The 21,473-nt window shown below is 45.0% G+C and overlaps 1 protein-coding gene across 9 annotated transcripts in view; it reads right to left on the bottom strand.

Moving 5' to 3' along the window:
• The window catches only part of LOC102306412 (nuclear factor 1 B-type), a 64,648-nt gene that overhangs the window by 21,622 nt on the left and 21,553 nt on the right, over positions 1-21,473 (bottom strand). For all 9 annotated transcript variants that reach the window (XM_005927708.3, XM_042223120.1, XM_042223121.1 and 6 more), the window contains 3 exons: positions 4,642-4,698; positions 2,707-2,775; positions 65-185 (listed from right to left, as the gene is read on the bottom strand). In XM_005927708.3, the coding sequence (XP_005927770.1) occupies positions 65-185; positions 2,707-2,775; positions 4,642-4,698 (247 nt within the window). The remainder of the gene's footprint in view (positions 1-64; positions 186-2,706; positions 2,776-4,641; positions 4,699-21,473) is intronic.

Here is a 21,473-nt window from a genome sequence, read left to right as displayed (position 1 = left end):
GCAGCACTTTTATCTCCAAATAGCTCTTATCCTGAAACTATCTGTTGCCGTAACTTCCACTGACCTGCCAGGAGGGGAGGACAGGGGGCGATGCAGCCCCACGCTGGAGTTCAGGTCATGATAGTAAGGTTGGCTGGGCATGTCCGCCATGGAGAAGTTTACTGTTGCACCGTGGGTAATGGGCACTGCAAAGGACACAGAGAAAAGGAAATCAATGTCAGCACCATCTTTCGCACAATTAGATGCACAACGGCTTCATCGGCTTGTGTGTTTAGAACAGGCGAGTTATTTTTATTTGGCTAGATTTCTATTTGGCTTTACAACAAATTAAAGAGTGAAATGTTTTTCTTTTTGCATTAAATGCCTCTTGTGAAAGTTAAAACGATGCCTTCGGATTGCTTCTAAAGAAACTCGTGGCAAACGTTCACAATCGCCAGCATTTCCTTCACTTCTTTATCATCGGGCGCAAAACTTGGCAGTTTCCTCACATAATGATTTACAGTGGAAAAGGTGTTGTTTTTCTCACTGCGGTCAAGGTGAGGGATATTGTTTCAGTGGGGGCCAGGCCTGTGTTTACAGAACAAAAGAGGTTCACCACCCAGCTTCGCTCTCTCCCGCTCTCTTTTTCCTCTGCCTCTCACTTTATCTCTCTTCAGTGTGTGGCCCGCAAGGCAGCCTGCAGCTCGAGCGGTTGGTTGGTTTGGAGTGGATGAGAGGATGGAGTGTGTGGCGCCGTCTGTTGTGGTCTGAGGTTCACCACTGGCCTATCCCTCCGCCAGCCTCCACCCTGGCAGCCCGCTGTAGCCCTGGCAAAGGCCCCTACCCGCTGCTACCCATACCGAGCTGTCTGTGGAGGAATGCACCCGGCCAGCGGACGCTTAAGATGAGACCATTGTTTTTATTTTGTCTGTTTTTTTTAATTTTCTCATTCATAGCTTTGAACATTCCCGGCGATTTCTCTGTGTGCTGGTTTCTCTTTATGGCTCTTGGCTCAGCACAATATTTGTTGACGATGCCACTTGGCCACCCTGCCAGTCATCTCATTTGATAATCTGGGCTTGGACATTTAGGCGTGAAAACCACCCCAAAACAAAAACATTAAATAGACAATGATTCTGAATCAGCTGCAGGAGAGGATTTACTTTGAGTAAATTCGCTCACCAGTTGCCCGTGCACGCCCACGTTTTCTGTTGACAAAATATTGTTACACTTGCAGTCGAGGCTCCTGTTGCAAATAATGAGCGTCCTCGGCGAAATGCAGGACTGCAAATCAGCCTTGAACTCCGCAGCCCCCCCTTTCATGGACTTCAAAGAATGTCTCAACGGCCTGGAGAGCTGGGAGAGAAGCGCGATGACGGACGAGCGGCTGCTTAGATATCTTCCCAGGGAGCGACTGGCTGAGTGAGTGACAATTCCTGTGCGTCCGTCGACCTTTTTAAAATTCCAGCGCGACTTCAGTCGGCTTTAGTGAAACCAGGCTCGGTCACATGAGAGCAGACATGGCAGCTCAGAGGCCATCTGGTCAGGGGGCACATTAAACACTAAACAAAAACACAGAGTCTTTCAAAAGGATATTCAGTGTGCGAGCATGGAAACAAGTAGGTCCTGTCTTTCACAGCACAATGAACGAGCCAACTGAGACAAAGTGGCTCACGCTTCCATCAGAGACGTGCTACGCACTACATAAACTACCAAAAAATTCAAATTTAATCAGCATTTGTTGTTAGCATTGCAGTGAGATTTTTTCCAAATATAAAGACATACTTAAACTATATACAATTATTTTCTCCTACTCTCCTCCTAAGTCCATGCTGACATATTAAAATTGTTTGTTTTGTCTACTCCAAAAACCCAAATAATTTCATTGAGAAGTTGGAAGTGACATATTTAATTCATAAGTGATCTCCATGAGTCAACAATAAATATTTCCTAATTTATGTAAGTATCCCTGCTTATTCCACACCACACTAACCATCGGATTAAAACTAGCTGGAAGGCGGCGCAAGATACAGACAACACATGGAGGTATGTTTCTTTAAAACGCTCGTTGTTGAGGGTGACTGGGGTCTTTGTGCACCACAGGCGCATTCGCTACAGTTACAGCTCAGAGGCAACACAGGTAAAAGGTGCCTTGACGTGCCCTCAGTTATCATTGGAGTCCTGGAGGGACGACGGTTAACAGCTCTGCGCGGGGCGGACATGTCTATACAGATGATTGCAGGCTCATACAGACAGCTGTGCACTCAAGTGCTCTTTTTCTCGCAAAAGCAGACCAGCCAAACTGGATTATCCACACTACAGCTGTGTGGTGGGTTTCAGTAAATACAGAGATTATGAGGAAAACAGAATTTTAAGTGGCTGTTGAGGGTTAAGGCACTTTTATTTGTTTTGTTTTGTCCTTCTTAAATCTGTTTTTTCTCTTCATATGAAAACACATTAACACACAGAGCCTGCGCACACCCACACGAGTCTTTTCAATCGTCGTACCTTCAGTTCTATTCACTAATTAGACCCCAGTTGCCTGTGAATAGACCGACAGAGTGTCAGCTTTTTGACCTTGATATTAACTTTGTTAAACCTGTTACACTGTCAACATATCTCTAAAGCTCCAGCTTGGCTCCACCCGTGTTTAACATAACCACACGTCTGATCAGTGATAAGAGAAAGACACACACATTAAAAGCAATATAAGAGCTCTATACTCACTTCTGGACACTCGCACTAGTTCTGCAACACTGAAGACTCCTGATTTGATGAAACTGTCTTCCAAATACACTGAAACATAATAAGCAATGATTAATGAAGCTGTGACTTTCTCATGTAATTATTTCCTTGTAAAATGAACAATAACACGAGATTTATTACGGCTATTAAATTATTTCATTAGACATGGATGGAGCTAAAGAACCTATTTTATTTCTTCTTTTTTATTATGATTTTTTTTCCCCTTTCAAGTTGTGTTTGCATGCAAATTGATTAGTATCTTCTTTCAGTCAGGAAACTGTTCAAACAAAACAAACTGTCATTTAAAAACATTTTAAATTTGGAAGATATTTAATGTATTATACATTAAATTATGGATATAATTTATGGATTGTGGATTTAGGAACGGGCAGTTTTTAAAAAATCGAAAAAATGGAAAAGGAAAGTGCATGGGTCACGGTCTATTTCCTGAAAGCGTCAATTATTATTATTCGTATTATTGTTGTTATTTTTTCCATCTAGTATTTTAAGCACAAGTGCTGAGTGACTCGCTTTGTTTCTGGCCTGACATGTTTAAACAAATGCCGAGGACAAAACCATTCCTGTGCAGCGCAGCAAAGAGTGACAGGACAGGTGTGTGTGTGTGTGTGTGTGTGTGTGTGTGTGTGTGTGTGAGAGGCGGAGGACACGCAGGCTGCCGCTGCTGTGAGAACTGAAGACGAGTCCGTGCTGAACAGCAGGTCCTGCCCGTTTGATCAATACAATGGTAGAACTTCACCACTGTAAATATTGACACTGTTACGATATAACAGCATGAAATAGCTGCAGAAAAGCATAATCATAAAAACGATCATTTGCAGAACCTTAGACTGCTCGAGTTTTCTTTTTTAAACGAAGCTGCTCTGAATGAGGTAGAACACGGTTATTTAAGCACAGCCAGATTTTTTTCTTCTTCTGTTTTTTAGAAAACCATTTTCAGACTAAATAAAGTACCCCTAATGTGTGTGTGTGTTTTTTCTTCCCCGGTTTACACTATAGTGTGTATGCCCTGCCCAGAACTCATCAGCGCTAATCAGATGCTGTCAGTCATGTAAAATACTCAGACAAGTTACTGACACCCAAATGAAGCTGGCTCTGCTTTGATTTAAAGCCAAAGGCACTCGGGCTGTGCCAGAAAGATAGATGGGCATCTCGATTGGCACCTACTAAGCTTAATGCCTCAAGTGAGCCAATGGCTTTTGCGAGGAACTGTGCCACTGCCGAAGGCCTCCCAGGCCTGAGTCATTGGCTCGCTAGCATGTTTTTCTTGGCACCGGTATCAGCAGAACCTGCTCTTGAGGTAGAAAACTAATTATACTTCTCAAACTATTTTCATTCCAGCACTGTGACGACACAGTGCAGGTCAGTCCAGGGGAACAACGGCACTGTCAAAGAATATTCTCTACAGCTCAGCTCTGCTGGCTCACCTTGACGCACTCAACTACCAGCCAAAGGCACAATATGCTGTAACATTTTCACTCCAGATCTTTTTGGATTTTTTTGAAAACACAGAAGCTCCGACTGGGGTGATGAACTCAAATGTTATTCTTTCCTTAGCCTACATAAAGTTTACAACTTAGGCTTTAGCCAGGGAATTTTCAAAAGTGATACTAACTTGAATTTTACTTTTTTCTAACATTTACCAACTGTCTGTTTAGCTAAATCTGGTTTGTGCTGACGATTTCTTTGGAGTATTCACACAGAGGACCATCTGGTATATACCTTGGGTCTGCTTAAACATAGCTTGTAAACTTAGGTATTTTCCCTTCCAGTCACAGAGGTTAGCACACTGTTTAAACTCAGTAGGTTACAGTGTAGATAAGCTGCTGTACAGTTGGAAAGCTGCACAGAAAACAATGGACTGATGACAGGAGGGAGGATGACTGGCAGTGTACATACCTGGAAGAGGGTTCTTGCCTGGCTCATTGTTACTTGGACTTCCTGACTGCTGAGAGTCTGCAAACACACAGAAAGAAGGGCCGGGGATTAGCTCAAAAAGAAGGCAGCAACGTCTCGCTCAAAGTGAAATATTTTCTTGTCAGCGCTGATTATTTCCAGCAAAGGTCAAATCGTGCAACTTGAAAAATTACGCAACTATGCAAACCGACTTTATTTTTGTTTTTTCTTATTGTAACATGTAACACCTTTGTGGGAGCAAGAAGTCATTTGCTGCGCGAGCGCGTGAAGGTTTTTTTTCCTCTTTTTTTCCTTATCTGTTTCTCCAGGAAAGTGCACCCACTGCACAATGAACAAGTCGTTTTTGTTTGAACAGGATTATCATTAATGGGAGAGTAAACTGAAGCAAAAGCTCTGCGTCTGACACGGACTAACCTATAAACCTAAATGTTTTTACCCGCAGACCTCTGGGTAATTTTTCAAAGAGGCTGGGGGGGGTGTTGGGAGGAAGGGGTGAGGGGCATACAAAATGTGTTTGGTCCTGCTGCGCAAGGTACAAGCACAGAACAAAAAAACGTAGAGAGAGGACAGGAGGGGTGGGGAAACACAAGGAAACATGAGTGGAATTCTTTCCACCGGTTATGGTGCGCAGGACTGTGGTATGAGGCCACGCGGACTGATGTGTTTTACCTGCCAGCCTAACTGGGAGGGTAACGTATCATTCCTCACGAGTTCGTCATCGCCCAGTGATTGATCAAAGGCACCTTTTTTTGTTTCCTTATAAGTCGTGCAGCATAACAGTCAACATCGGTATAAACAGGATATTATAACCGCACGCTAAAGTATATTAAGACCAAGCCATGCTTGGCAGGGGGCTCCTAATGGGACCCCAATAATAGTTCAAACCAGTCCAAGCCCATACATGCCCCGGGACAGACGGGGTGCACTAAGAAGCAGCAGAGAGATTACCATCTACACATTTAACATGAGACCCAAGAAGCCAGAGACGGTGAACTCAGATACCCTCGCCTTGGAACAACACCCCTTTTCCTGCCGCAGCTCTCATGAGCTGCGTTACAGAGGCAACGGAGAGAAGGAAAAGAGAGGCTGGTGGAAGAGAAGGGAAAAAAAAAATACGTTGAAAGATTTATTCTTTTCTTGTTCTCTCCCTATGTGGTTCTCCCGCTCTCTCTCTCTTTCTCTCTCTCGTTCCCCCACTCCTAAATTTGACTATTAAACAGGACTGCAAAAACAGAATGTTCTTGGCCGAAGCTCAACAATGACAAAGCAGGGAGGGAACAGGACCATACATTAAGCAAAGGGGGAAAAAAATCCCGCTTTTAATGTTTAACTTTTAAAAAATGTATGCGTAACATACAAGTTAAAGGCCAACGGTACAGATCTGCTACACTTCCAAAACATGTGAAAACTTGAGCGCGACTTGTGCTTTCATCATAGAACTGTTCAGCTTTCTCCTAAAAAGCTAATTTCGGTTGCTCCCTTATTCACAAAGGGTCGCCACAGCGGGCAGCTCCACATTATTTTATTTTTTCTTTCTTCAAAAAAAGGGATATTGTCTCCTCTCAGGATCGAACTATGGATCTTTTTGTTTGTTGGGCTGATCAGCAGTAAAAAAAGACTTCATTTAAAGTTGAAATAAAACAGAAAAAAACGAAACTTGACAAGCTGGGAAGCCAGAAAACAAATGATACCGCTCCTTACTAAATTATTTAAATGAGTAGTCAGCTATTTAAATTATTAGAGTAGATTTGGTCAATACTAAAATCTGCATGACATCGCAACTTGCACATTGAACGTGTTCAAATCAATTTCAGACATCAGCCAAATAGCTTGCTTTGCCTTCCACCAACACACAGAGAGTTCCTCCTACAAACACACACTCGCACAAACTTTTACGTGAAGTTAGCACATGTCCATAAAGTTATCGCACGATACTCAGTGGCCTTGTCTCCCCGATCCAACCACCCCCCCCCCCACTCCATCCCAATTGCCACTTTCCGAGTCATCCATCAGTCTAGTTACGACTGCCAACTCTACGCTGGCTCCCCGAGAAGTGCTGAGAGGGAGAGAAACAGGCAGGGGGCGAGAAAAGAGCACAAGAGAGTAGGGAGGAGGTAAATGCTGAAAAGGCAGCGCGGGGAGGGGAAAAGGGAGCGGGGTGGTGGGAGAGCTGCTACAGTTCGGTTAGATCGGATCAGAGTTGTGCGGTTTTTTGTTTGTTTTCCTTTTTCCTTTATTTTTTTTCTACTTCTTCGAGGGCTGAACAGGCAACCATGACAAAAAGAGCAGATGGTCGTGGCAATTAGAGATCCCAGGCAGCATCTTCCAGCATGAGGCCCCACTGTAGCACCAGGAGAGACCACCTGGATGACTCAAGGTGGGATACAAGCATATGGCACATCTGCCAGGTCTGCACCAGAGCTGGAAACACCTCCCCTATTGCATTACATTTTATCTTTGACCCAAGAAGGGCAGCTTCACGCTCCCTCTATTTTTTCAGTTTGATTAAAATATTTAATAAGACGCTTGCACATTTGGGAGTCTGCGGATGTGCTCGTTTTATCTCTCGTTCTCGTTCTGGGCTTTTCATGCCCCGTGGTGTTTTCTGCATGCATTTTTTATTTGTTTAGTGCGACCTCACTAAATCAACTTTCTATCAAATCTATTTAGATGACTAAATAGGTAGGATTGAACAGTCTTAGCTTGTGATTCAACAGGCTTCTGAACAAAGCGCTCGTTTGAAATTGTGCAAACAAGATAACCGTGCTGAACTCCAAAATATCAAATGAAATTTCATATAAAAGAGGCTATTCTGAAAAAAGGAAAAAAAAAGATTGCACAAAGTAAACATGTGGTGAAGCACGAGCCTGAGGCCTGGTATCTGTATCTACAAGGTGTCCTTTGCAGAGGCCCAGCCAATCCGATAGTCTTCAAATAAACAGTAGTGTAACCTGTAAATAAACAGTTGCGGTCGAGGAGGCTCGGCTTTGCCCTGGGAGTTTGGCAGGGCTCGATCGCGAGGCCAGACACCGCACACACGCGGCCTCTCTCTCGCACACATAAACACACGCGCGCGCGCACATATACACACGCGGCCCTTTTCCAAAAACAACATTTCTTGGCACCCTCCGTCCCTGCCACTTGTTTAAATAAACAAACCGGTTCATGAAGGAAGCGGGGAAAAAAACACAGTACCACGTATGAATCAGATTATCTGTTGTTACTCAGCAAAAAAAAAAAAGAAAGAGGGGGAAGAAAAAAGCAGGAGAAAAGGCTTGTGGGTATTTTGGATGTGTCCACGAGTTCTTACACCTTCTCGTCCGGTGGGATACTTATCATACCACTGTAACGATTAGGGCAATTAGGGGTAATGGCAACAGAAATCTGGCTCGGCAAGAAAGTTTCGCAGTGCTTGTGAGGTTTCTCCACGCCCAAGTGTGTTGCTCGCCTGGATTTCAGAATCACTAAAACACACACATACACTCTCCCTAACCCACCCTCTTCATTTTTGGCATGATACCCATTCTGTTCCCACTAAATTGCAGAACACACATGCACATACGCACACAGTGTGGGTTAAATTAGCCACATAGTTTGGGAAAGTTGCTTTTTTCCCCCCCTTTTCTTTCTTTCTTTCTTTCTTTCTCTTTCTTTTTTTTTGGATTACTGCGGTGCACGTTTCTAGTCCGCAAACACTTGCAGACGCGTACAGATATCCTCCACAAAAAAACAGTGCGCACGCGCAACACGCACGCCCTGCAGATGCATACCGCTGTCGACATTTCAGGAGGAGAAGCCTGTCTGGCAGCCATTTTATGCCGAGCGGGGTTCTGTGCACATGTATAGCACTCTGGCTGCCAGAGGCATGGGTCCCGAGCCAAGACGCATTTCAGCAGCCTGGGGAGGCGAGGGGAGGGGAGTGTGCGGAGGAGAGGTGCAGAGGGGTGGACTCCCAGAGAAGTAGGGAAACAGAAAGAGGGAGAGGGGCAGAAAATATCGACCTAATTACGGAGCGCCTCCGATGCGTAATGTTTCGACAATACAGCTGCTCCTGAGTAAATATTTGATGTGGCCGAGCAGACTTTCTGCTCAGTGTCCTCCTGCTTTTCTTTCCTCTTCCGGTGCGGGAGCCTCCACTTTGTCCTTCCTTGGAAATGCACAGTCCAAATACGTATCAAGTGCTTGTGTGTCCGTGTATGTGCAGCACAGGGGTCACACAAGTCGTGACGGCGTGCATAAATGACTGTACATGTGCTGGTATGTAATATGTGTGTGTGTGTCCCGTGTCCTCCTCTGCTCCTGGTTTCTATCATTCACAGCTTTTGTCGATGACCTCACACTACTCGGGCTGGCTTCCAGCAGAACCTGCTCCCTTCTCCAAATCTTTTTCTTCTCCTCGCTATCTGTCTATCGCTGTCCCTGTGCCTGCAACAGTATCCCTCCTCTATTGTATCTTTTCATACCCGCCTCTGTGTGCATATCTACTGTTCAGCGTGTATCTGCAACGATAATGTCTTATCCAGTACGAGGTGCGCGCTCTCTTTTTTTTTTTCCTTCTCGCGTCGCCTTCTTTTAACACTTTTCTCTCTTTTTCTTTTAATGTTTCCATCTGTGCCGGTGCCCCCCACACTCCCGTTGCCGCCTTTTCTAATGCCCCCCATCACCCCCCACTCCAACCCACCCAACCCTTCTCTCTCATTCTCTCTCTTTGTCTCTCTATCTTTCCCTTCTCTCCCTCCCTCACGCTTTGTTGTCTAAACAAAGTGGCCTTTATCAGGATGAGCCGCAACCCAAACAAGCCAAACAAAAGATATGGGCGAGAAAATCTGCCCGCAGAAGAGGGAGGATCTTATCGTGCCAGCCTTTGTGTGCCAGCCTGCCAACTGGCGATGCCTCCCACCGACGACCCCTCCCTTTACACACACACACACACCAAATTCTGGCATCTCACCCCCCCTTCCTCATTAGGACTCACGCATGGCATTCTGCATAGGGCTGGCACCTGACCTGGCCGAAAGGAGAGTGATATTGATGCCGAGGGTGAAGGGAAGACAAACGCTGTGCCAAATTGAACGCCATCTTGGGGCGGCGTTGTCTCATAAGGAGGGTGAGCTTTGACGAGGAGGGGGGAAAGCTTCCTTTACATATATTTGGTAGGACTGAACTTCAACACTTTGCACGTAGCAGGATGTGGTAAAGTCTAAAGAACATGGCTCTTACGGCCTCTTCTATACCACATGGTTGGTTTTATTATCAGTGATACCTCTGCACAGACTGATATAGATACCATTGTATTCCTCTGACTGACTGTGTTGCAGCAGTGGCGGCCATACACTGTGTGACACTGTAATGATTATCTCATAATTGGAACAAGCCAAGTATTTCTTATTGGCTTAAAGGAGCACCTGGTAATCCGGATAGCTACCCTATCAAATGACTGCCACTGACGGGGAATGCAGGTACAGTAGGATGAGTTACACGCAGACACGCACACACACAGACACACACACACAGATATACTCAGTCAAACGAGTGAAAAAAAAAAGCTCAGAGAAAGTGAGAGGGGCAAAGTTGAAACGTCTGTGAGAACAATGACATGTTGCCTTCTTTTCTCTAAGACAGACACCCCAGACTTGTTCAATAGACCAGGAGACACACACACACACACATGCACACAGTAGGTCTGTCAGGGTTTTGAGACTTATGGAATCAAGTGGGATCCCAGCCCAGACAAGAACAATGAGAAGCCATACAGTGTGTGTGTGCGCACGGCTGATTTTGTGTGTGACCCAGCTCATTTGTATCTCTCTGTGCCCGTCTCTCAATGGAGTGCACGCTCACGGCCGCTGCCGCCTCAGTGTGTATGCCCATGCGTGCGCGGATCATCAGTTTGTGTGTTTGTTTCTGATCGTTGCATACTAATGCCTGTGAAGAGCAGGCCCTCTTTCTCTTGGCCGAGTCTCTGTGCCTTCTCCTCGGTAAACTCTCACGGCAGTGAAAAGAGGAGAGCATTTTAACTGAGCCGGGAGGACAACAGGCTCCTCATTGAGGTCACCAAACAGTGTGGACGGGGAGGGAGTGTATTCAGTGGCGAGTGGGCCTTGAACAAGGGACTGAATGGCCTGACGGATCATTAGCCACACCGGCCCAGGAGAGGAGAAGGAAGAACCTGGCAAGCTCAAAAGGATACGCGGCTATACAACTAAGGATGCAGATGAGGGTTAATCCATCTAAAATTCAACTTCCCCACCTTTTGAGCTGCGAAATAAAGTTTACCCACCTCTGTGCGGACGCACAAATCGCATGCATTTACAGTCATCCGCACACTATGACATACACGTGTGTACAAATAGGGGCACGCATGCCACATCCTGCGGGAAGCCGATGTGTGCTGTGCGAACGATGCAATCGGCAAACCGGGCTGCAGACGAACTACGCTACAAAGCGACGCGGCACAGTGGCTCATCTGTCCAATGAAAAATGAGCAGGCTGGTCTCCAGTCAGCACACTGTGCCCCACTTAATGTTTCCAGCTCCTTTCGCTCTCTTCCAGTTCACCCTTTCCTCACAAATTGGACTTTCCTTTCACTTTTTACACGACATTCCTTTTTCTTTTCTTTTCCTTTCACGAAAATCTGCTTTTTCTCTGTTCCTGACGCTTTAAAAAAGATCGTTTGCAGCCAAAACTTTTCACCTCCGACAACCCTGACACTGTCTTAGAAGTAAGCGCAAATGTATTTATGAAAGCCGTTTGTGCTGAAACCACTTAAATCAATCAACTTTTTAAAAAAAATCATTTCTCAAGCAACAATTTTTTCTTTTTTTTGGTATCAGCTTCTAAAATGTGAAGATATGCAACTTTTCTCGCCCCTCAAATCTTTGTAAATTGAACATTTTGAACGGGTGACTGTTGATAAGTCAAAACAAACAATTTGAAGGCTTAAGTTTGAGCTCCCGCAGATTCTAATCAGTGTTTCGGACTAATATCTGATTATGTAAACTAAATAATCTGCTAGTCAGAAAATAATTAACAGATTCACTGATAATGAAAGCAATCATCAGATCTTGGACCAAAAATTGTTTAAACCTGGATTAACTGATTTTCCAAAAGTGTGGTCTCGTCATCATCCACAACTTAAACGACCATCAGGTCCAGACTGTGAGAAAAAGAGAGCGCTGCATCTGTGCGTGAGACAAAGGGCCAATCAATGGCCAACGCTGCATCTTTTTTGCTATGCACCAAACAAACAATTAGCTTTGTTGCGGTGTAATTGACTGGCAGGACCGGGTGGCATTTACATTCGCCCGCTGTTGCCACCCTGCCATTCGGCGAGCCGGGGGTAAAAAAAAAAAAGAAAGAAGAAGAATGGGCCCATACAAGGGTGCAAGGTTGGCCACATCTCTCTGGTTCGAAGACACTGCTATTTTTCCACGGTGGCAAACTTCCAAGCAGGAGCTTTTTTTTTTTTTTTCCCTTAAATGCACGTCTGTGGAGGAAGGAGGGGAAGGAGGGTGGAGTGAGGACGAGACTATAGATTTAATTATGCATGCGTGTTTTCTCATTCATTGTAGTGGTGGGAAGGGGAGAGGAAGAGGGTAAGAGGGGTGTGTGGTGGGACGTTTGGGGGGGGGGGGGGGGGGGGGGGGGCAGACCAATGACATTCCGTCGTTGTAGTCCTCCTCCTACACACATACACACACAAGGAGCAGTCTGGGAGCGAGCCGCTATAGGCTAATGAGGTGACACTCACCGTCTGGAGACTAGCCAAAACAGTCCATTAACTCCTAGCCAGTAGTTAAGAGGAGAAGAAGGAGAAAGTGGTTGCAGGGAGGGTGCAGAGGAGAAAAAGGGGAGGCGGATGAGGGAGATGAGGAGGAGTAAGGGGGAGCAAATGGGTGAGGTAGGCGGCTAGCTGATGGTTGGTGGGTGGAGCTTGTGAGGGGGTGAGGAAAAAAAAGAGGAGAAAGTCTGAAGTCTTTCAGGATGTGAGGGTGGGGGGTATTTCTGCAGTTTTGTAGTTGTGAATGAATCAGCGGGGTGGCTAGTAGAAGGGGGGGCTGTGCACGAGCGTTCACTGTTGGTGAATATGCTCTGTGGAGGCAGCTCTTGAGGAAAAGCAAGACTCTGTGTGTGTGATGGAGTAGAGGTGGCGGTGGGGCGGGCGTTGGATGCCACGAAAGAGAGAGAGGACAAGGGAGATAGATCCAAAACCCCCCAGCCAGGCAGACAGACCTTTGACAGAGGAGCTCTGTGATTCGTCTCTTTCATCTTTAGAACCCCCCTATCCAGTCGGATAATTATGAGACAAATGCACCGGACCCCTGCTGCTTGAGTGGCAATGGGCATTGGAGGCCAGAAACACATAGAGGGTTCAAACCTGCACGTCTCGACTGGTCCGGAGGGAGGAGGGACAGAGGGAATGAGAGATGGCGGGGGTGTTTAGGGGTCTGGGAATTTCCCCACTCTCCCAAGAGAGACAAGTTGGCCAACAGATCATAGTTCAGGGACAGCTTGGTTGTGCTACTAACGAGGTTTAACTCCGCTTTACTTCCATTCAACTTCGACACACACACACACACACACACACACACACACACACACACACACACACACACACACACACACACACACACACACACACACAGAGTTAAGAAGTATCACACTTTTACGGTTTATTTTCAAAAACGTATAAAAGAAAACTTTGGAAAAACGCTGCCAGATTTCTAACTTGTAGCTGGCTCAGTTAGACTGATCCATGCACAACATGTTGTTTTATTAATGTAATTGATGTTGCTCTGGTCTGCACTGATAAGGCAGTACAGTTAGGAAAAGCAATGCTACCTACATCTTTATCTTGCACCAACCACCAAACCCTGAAGGCCTTATCCCTGAAGCAAACACACATGCAAAATACTGCTTTATTTGACTGGTAATTCAAATGAAAATCAATGTGCCAATCTATATGAGCACTTTGAATTCAAAAGTGATTCATGTGAAAGAATTTTTCCTTTGGGTTACAAATTTTCACTCAGGCCTGGGCAACTCTCTGTGCCCGTTTCTGCCTCTGCCAGTGACGTGTCGGTGATTGTCAGCGCTTACGACGACATCAGGCCTCAGCCAAGAGGACTTCCCACTGGCGAGGGCCGCGTCAGGGTGACTGGGTGCTCCCTAACAGGGCAAAATGGCTCTCCTCCAGCTGGCCACCCATTGCCACTGTTTGCACTCCCTGAGGTCTGCCAAGCAAGCGGCAGTAAAACACACACAAACACACATGCCCACACACACCTTAAAGTGGGGACGTGGAAGGAATTATCCGATCATAGAATGCCACCACATCTAAGACCAGATCTTGGCCCAAAACAGACAAGGAAAACAAAGCGTGCACTCATTCAGACGATTTTGCTGGCACTGCTCCCTTGGAACGGGACACAGGGTGGAGAAGGAGGTGGGGGTGAGGGGGGGGGGAGACAACCACAGAGTTTAATGTGTCATTACAAGCATAAAAACAGACTACTGACATTGCCAACAGATGTCGAGCCAGTTTATATTTGCCATTACAACTCCAGTAGGGAATGAAGCGGCAGGTGCAAATGGGGCTTTCTTCTTTACAATCCCAGCTACTGTGCTGCTGCATCATCATGTCTCCTGATCTATTACTCAGACATGGATCATGGGTAGAGGGCTCGGTGCCTTTGGCACCAATCAAACTCTGAATCATGGTTTACATTTGTCCTCTTCATCTAACTTTTAGATACTTAGATTTCACTTAAACACCACATGGGCTAAGTTCTCTATGAGAACCCGAGGCTTAATAATGCTTACACCTTTCTTGAATGTCTCACTCTAAATAGTGCAATAATGACAGAAAGATGTTTTAACTCTCAACACTCCAAAGAGTGCTCAGTTGCAGCAGGGGAACTGAGGAGTTTGTTGGTGGTTTAAAAACCGGCTGCATGCTGCATGGCCAGTAAAACCCCTCCTTTCCTTTTAATGAGGCTGGAGGACGGTGCTTTCAGAGCCCCCACCCCTCAGCCCCATCAGAGCTGGTCCGAATCAAAGCAGCCGTGGGGATCAAGGCTCGGGGGCAAGAGGGTGAGTTGGGGGAATGGGGTTTCGGTGTCTCCACTGGCACAAGACCATTGAATAAAGCTATTAGGGGGAGTGAGGGAAATTATAGGAGTGATTTCACAAAACCACTACTCTTGCAAAGAAAAGTGGAAACGCTGCACCGCTTAAATTCTTACTCGGTGAGCCACGGTCAGATGCAGAGCAGTGGTTTAAATTAAACAGCGTCATAAAACAGATTCTCACGTAACTCAAAAGGGAGTGACAGCTCCTTGCCCGCCACAAGGTCAACGCTTTGGCAGTGATCCAGAGTTAGTGGAGCTCCTCACCTCCTCGTGGACCCTCCGACTGTCTGGAGATATCCGGCTAACAGCAGTCAAGGTGCAAAACATCTTTTGTGGTTGCAGGTCCCCGATGCAGGGTTTAAACACAAACATTCAGCGGCTCGGTGCTTTCAACAGCCTATCCGCTACCACAACAAAGCGCCACATAATCGTGATTAAACATCTGGGTCTTACAGGAGATCAAAATGCAAATCTGATCTTTCGGGTTTAACCGTTTACTCCCTTTGCTGCACCACAAGTTATAAATCGCTCTTAAGTGCACGCTAAGCAAGATATTCACAGCCAGACAGACTCAAATGAGTAAGCAAGATAGAACTCTCTTACACATTTAGTCGAGTAAAAAAAACAAAACAGCAAATCTGTTCTCTGTGACTGAGGCCTGCTGAGGCAGCCCCCTCTGCCACTGCAGCAATAACAACATGTGGTTTGGCTGTGCAGCGCCAGCTTACAGTGGGAAGAGGAGAGGCGCTAAATTAATTTCAGATTCTGTTTTTGAAAGTCATAAACAATGCTACAGCGAGGCATGACATCCACAGAGGTGGCCACAGTGTTTGGTCACATGATTAGAGAATGTTACATCAGCAGCGTTGTAGGGTTTCGGGAATAGATTATCATCACAGTGAGCACTCAAACATTACAAATCATATTTACATAGTAAACTGTGGTTATGCTGAGCGTACTGTCTGAAACAATTGTGTGTAGCCAGCACGCAAGCCTGCCGTGTCCCCAGGCATTGTGAGGCTTCTCCCAGTCTTGCTATGTAGAAGAGAAATGTAAAGGGCCTTTGTTTTTAAAATGGGCTGCTGCCAAATTGTTAGGATCATACACAGAACAATGTCATCGGGCCTCACCTGGCAGGTTTGTTTGCAGGTATCGTATATATTGTGGTTTTGTGATTATATTCTTGCTGTGATAGAGTTAAGAAGGAAAGGCTTTCAGTTAAGTCTGGCCTTCCTCTTTGCTTCAGCCTTTCCCACGAGGCTCCTGAACCATAATCTCTTGAAATATTTGCACAGATGACGGCAGCACTCGGCTGTTTTGACATGGAGCGGCATGAGCAAGATCTAGCAGTCACATTTTCCATCACTTTTCAGTTCAGGAACAGGAATTCCCCTTTTGCCGCTTTTCTTTGTAACCCACCCGCCTCCCACCACCCTGTACAAGCCTCCCAGCACTCCTTCCTCCACTTCCTCAGCCTGCTAGCATTTGTCCCCTCAGGGCCACTCCACAGGGGCCTTTACACTCGCCTTGCAGCCAGCTCCTGCAACCCTTGCTTTCCACTTGTGCAAGCATGTTTTGTTTTTTTCCCCACTTTATCTGAGATGCCAAAAGTTCACTAACTGAGATCAGGGGTGGGTGAGAGGGCAATCAGGGTTGGGGTAAATTCTGCAAGCTGGTGCGGAGAAGAGGTATCGTCTTTAGTGCCCTATAGCTCAGCTTAGGAAGGCAAGCGTGGCTGTTTTCTTTATGTTTTATGTTTCTGGGAGAGTCATTTTTTAAGAGCAGCAAGTTTTGGAAACGTGATCGTGTTTGCATTTGACTTAACTCTATCATTCCATCACAACTGCACTCACACACACAAAACAGGCTAAAGTGTGCACACACTCACAAGCATTTCCCATTTTACCTCATAATTGCTGATGAGGTGGTTTTTATATTCACAGAAAGTTTTCCTCAAGGTGTTTTCACTATCTGGGGTCCTACAAACTCCTCAGTGTCCTCATTTTGCCTTTCATCCGTCCTTTTTTTTTAACAATTAGTCAGACCGAATGCATATGGTGAATCATCAACTTGCAAATTCATCATTTTATTCTAATTAAAAAGGTAAAAATTACAAACAGAAACTAATGCCATATTATGCCTACAGTTATTTAAGAATTTTAGTTATTCCAAACTGTAATTGCACCTAATTTGCTGTGGAATCTCTTTAAAGGTCATAAAAAAATTATCTCCTGACACTAGCCACAGTTGCATCATGGGAACTGGAAGGAATATCAAAGGGCCACCATTGGAGCAGACTCTGTAATCCTCCTCCTGGCAAGCATCTACATATATACACTCGACCTTGCCAAAGTTTTTTTTTTTCCTCCTGAGGGCCTGCTTGAATGTGCATGTGCATGTAGAAAACACTATCTCTTTGCTGACACTGACGGCACAACAGACTTGTTGCAGTCGCAGCTCGAGCAAGGTTGGCAGCCCTGCAGAAACACTTCCCATTTGTGGTGTGGGGCTTGGTCCAAGCCACTTGAACTTGGCAAGGCTTACCTGGAACAGCCTACCCGTAGGACTGCCACAGACTCTCCCCCTTCAGCCAACACAGCCAGCCTCACTGTAAACTATAACAGCTGATTTCAGCCACACCTCCAGAAAACTGGCTGCAACTGATTTGCAGGTGTTTATCAAGGAAGAAGGAAGCATAGCTTTTTTTTTCTGTTTTGCTTTTGTTATCAAATCAAACTGAGCAGGTCCCAAGTAACTCCCTGCTGAGCAGGTTAAGCTGCTGCTTTCCAGCAGGTATTTTGTTATTGAATAATACATCACTGTTAGCAGTTCCTCTTGTTTGTCACCATTAATTGTTGTATAATATATATTAAATGTTAAAAAACTTGCTTTGACTGGTTGAAAAAAGTTGACTGAATGTTTCAGGGCAGTATAGAAGCTACAGAACTTTTCACAAGGGACACAATTGTGAGTGCAAGGTGACTTTTTTTTCTTATCATTTCAGGGAGAATTACACAGATCATATGACACCATATGGAATTCTTTTTACACATAATATATTTCCTTTGCAGCCGCCGTGAAAGGCAAGGCCTACAGGGAGTCCTCTTTAGGAGGAGGAGAGGAAAAAAAAGCTGTATGTATGGTGAGGAGGGAGAGGCGGGTGGGGGTGTGGGCGGTCGAGGGGTTTAGTGGGGCGGTCCAAGCACGCTCAGCGAAAATATGCCTCATGCACTCGTTGAACTTGGGGCCTGCGCAGGCTTCTCTCAAGGTTACAGGAGAGGCCTGTACTGAGCGGAGCAGGAGAAAGAAATCATGCAGTAGCAGTCCACATGCAACAAGCTTTTCACTGGACTCTGCCCTCTTGTTGCTATTGCTGCTTTCATTTTGGAGAAATGCCGTATTTTAAGTTTCCGATTAACGCAAAAAACTTGTTATATCTAAAAACGCGTCGCCAAACGTATCATACATCCATTCAACAGTATCTCAGCCGGGCATTCAATCTGCGGCAGAGTCAAACCGCTAGTGTCTGTTGCTCGGATAACAGAAGCGGCATGCGATCGCCTTTGACACCAGGTTTCCTTCCCTCCTCGGAGCCTGCCGGGATTCGGGCCATGTATCCGCTGCCGCACCCCTGAGCCCTCGACCACACAAAGGTAGGAAGCGGCCGTTGGAGCGGGGCGCATTGTGACGAGGTCACTAAATCACCGCTCGTTTTATCCACCGCTATTTACGAACATTTCACCAGAGGAAATCATAAAGACAACAAGCCTGAGTAAATACATCTGAGGATGATTGCTGGAAAGAAGGGAGACTACAAAAGCTGCCTTACATGGACAGTTCGGCCACGAAACATTTTCAAGGAATACATTCACAAGGCTTGCACACTTTAATCCAAGTTTGATAGAAGTGGAACAAATACAACTTTCTTGGTAAATATTAACTTTTACTGTGTGAAAGGCACTGACTCATTAACACTCATCCTCAACTAAGGTTATAGTCTGACGTGATATCACATAATAATGTTACATAACATATTGGAAGAGAAAAAGATCACAAAGGTCCTACAAGTCAAACATTAATATAGACGTAACAACTCTTTCCTTTGCAGAGATTTAGAGGAGTAATGGCATGCTTAGGAGAGAATGTAGTCACTTTCTTTGTGTTGTCATCTGAGCCTCTCCATTCAGTGTTTTGGTAGCAGGTTTGGCCACGCACTCATGTCAGTGCCTCATTTTTTTTTCTTTTTCAAAGTTGCCAATCCCAATGTTTATAAAAAGACAAGAGTGAAAGTGAAAGAAAAATGACCCGAAAACCTGATCCCCCAGAAAGCAAAAGAAAAACAAACATATTACGTTATATTTATCAAACAATTCATTTATTAGCATTTAATATTTCATTTACCTAGCCTATGTCTCTGCTGTTCTCCTCTGCTCTCTGCTGTTCTGCTCAGCTCCAAAACAAACACAGTGCAACAGAGAGCACAGGAGACCAGCAGACTGTTTTGATTCTGAGATCAGCATTAGTTAGCTTATGTAGCATATCGTTGCCATTGCTTGTGTATTTTACAGCCTTATTCTGGGCTTATGATTTAGCTTTTTGGATCTTGTGCCCACAACCTTTCCGGTTATAAAGGGAGGAGATCTGTTTATTTTCTTTAAGAAGCTGGTGATGTCACTCAAAATCCAATCTTTTATCTGCATGGCATGGCTCCAATTTAACATGCTTGTCCAGCCTAAAAAAAGAAACTTTTCTGACACTTTCACAGAAAAGTTTAAGGTCAGTCATTCAGATTATTTGAGATGTTATAATAACGTGCCAGTTTTCCTTTTGATACAGATATGTGATGACAAACATTTGGAGATTTGACTCAACATGTCAATAAAGACAAACACGGTGCTTAAGCTGGAACAACAACAACTTGTATTTGAGTTCACCATGACTGACAGAGGTCAAAGGGCAACAGGTAGTAAACACTGGTATTAATGAATCGGTCACTTTGCCTTTCCTCAAGAATTAGCAGTCCATTAGCACCTTGTAAAAGGGCCACTTCTATGCTTTACAACAGCTTAGGCCTGCTTTCACACAAATAGCGAAGCAAAAATATTCAATGCAGTGACAGAGTTAGAGAAACAGGGTTCCTGGTATATAACGGCAGAAAGACACAGAGGAATTAAGTCTACATAGCCTGCTTCAATGCACATTTATTACTTTGATATAAGCTTATTAAACAGACCAAAAACATTTCTTCAGAGTCAATCTGAGCTAATTTTCCCCACAAAAACAAAAAAAAAAACCAAATTAGCATAAGATGAAGTGGGTCATTCTAATGTCTTGATTAAAGTAGGCCTCAGCTTTGCCCAAGTGGCCAAGCAGCAGACTGCAAGTTCAGCTTTGTGCACTGAAGGCCTTATCAGGGCCTCTTTCGTAAACAAGAGGAGGAGGGGAAAAAATAGCCCCATCCAACATAATAAAAGGGAGCATCAAAGCAGCTATAGAAGAGAATCAGTCAGAGTATTAGACGCCACTAGGGGTTGTCAACGTGATGGCTTAGATGTCACTGGAGAACATCTCCATGGATGTAAAGCGGGCAAACAAATTAAGAGGGATGAGCTCGCACTTGGTGGATTAGTATTAGATTTATGAGGACAACTTAGAGTCAGTGCAAAGCGAAGAGTACACAAGTCTGTCAAAGCTGTGAAGAGAAAATTCACCTTTACACATTTAAGTTCAAGCGACGACCGTTTAAGACTCACTGTAGAGTTATTTGACTATGGAGGTGTTCGCGTAAAGAAGATCTGAGGTACATAACAAACCGGCCATAGAGCACTATCATTAAAGAAGATTGCAATATCATTTCTCTTAGTTAGCACAGGCAACTGTGGCATAGCATCTTCTCTAAAGTCTACCCTTGGTGTCTGACTGTGAGAGGGTGGTGAGGCGAGCCCTACACGCAGGAGTCCAACTGTAAAGGATATGAGGCACGTTTATGTCAACTATGAATGAATGTTTAAATGGAATCTTTGAATGCAAAGCTTCTTGAATTCAAGAAGATGGAAAGATCCTTTAATGAGCTGATGATTCCAGCAGCGGTTTCATCGCTGACTATACGGACTAATACGGCGCCGGGTCCTGAGAGCCCTGAGACACTCAGAATTCCATATGCGAGACGATGCGAGGGTATTTTTAGGCCAGCACAATTTCCCTGTGACACATTTACTGCGAAGGACCTCAAGAGTGATAACGTGTACAAACTGCAGTCTGCTGAGGAGAGCGACAGCAATACTTGGAGCCACAGGAGAGACAGGCCAATTAATGGCAAGACGTCCTCTGAGTGCAGCCCTCTGTATAATCCCACAACCTACTTTATGGCGAACACTCCCCTCTTGCGCTGATGTGTGCATCATTAATCACATTTCATATCAAATGCATATCCCTAGCCACAAATATTCACTCCCAAATCTCTAAACGATGCATGTCAAACACTGTTCTTTACCAGAACGAGCGGCTCAAACTTTCCACATCTGATTATAAAGCAAAAGGAGCTGGCTAAACGTTTAAAATGTTTAATGCAATACCTTTTAAGTTGAAACACCTTCATACTTGTATTTCTGAGCGATGCCACGTGAAAAGACTGAAAATGCACTTATGAAAGCAGCTTTCCAGGGAGAAGAAGAAAAAGAAGGA

Source organism: Haplochromis burtoni, unplaced genomic scaffold, assembly GCF_018398535.1.
Source record: "Haplochromis burtoni strain Fernald_Lab_line unplaced genomic scaffold, NCSU_Asbu1 Contig_102, whole genome shotgun sequence".
Lineage (NCBI taxonomy): Eukaryota > Metazoa > Chordata > Actinopteri > Cichliformes > Cichlidae > Haplochromis > Haplochromis burtoni.
The sequence above is the reverse complement of the archived record's forward strand: the minus strand, read 5'-3'. Positions and strand labels throughout refer to the sequence as shown.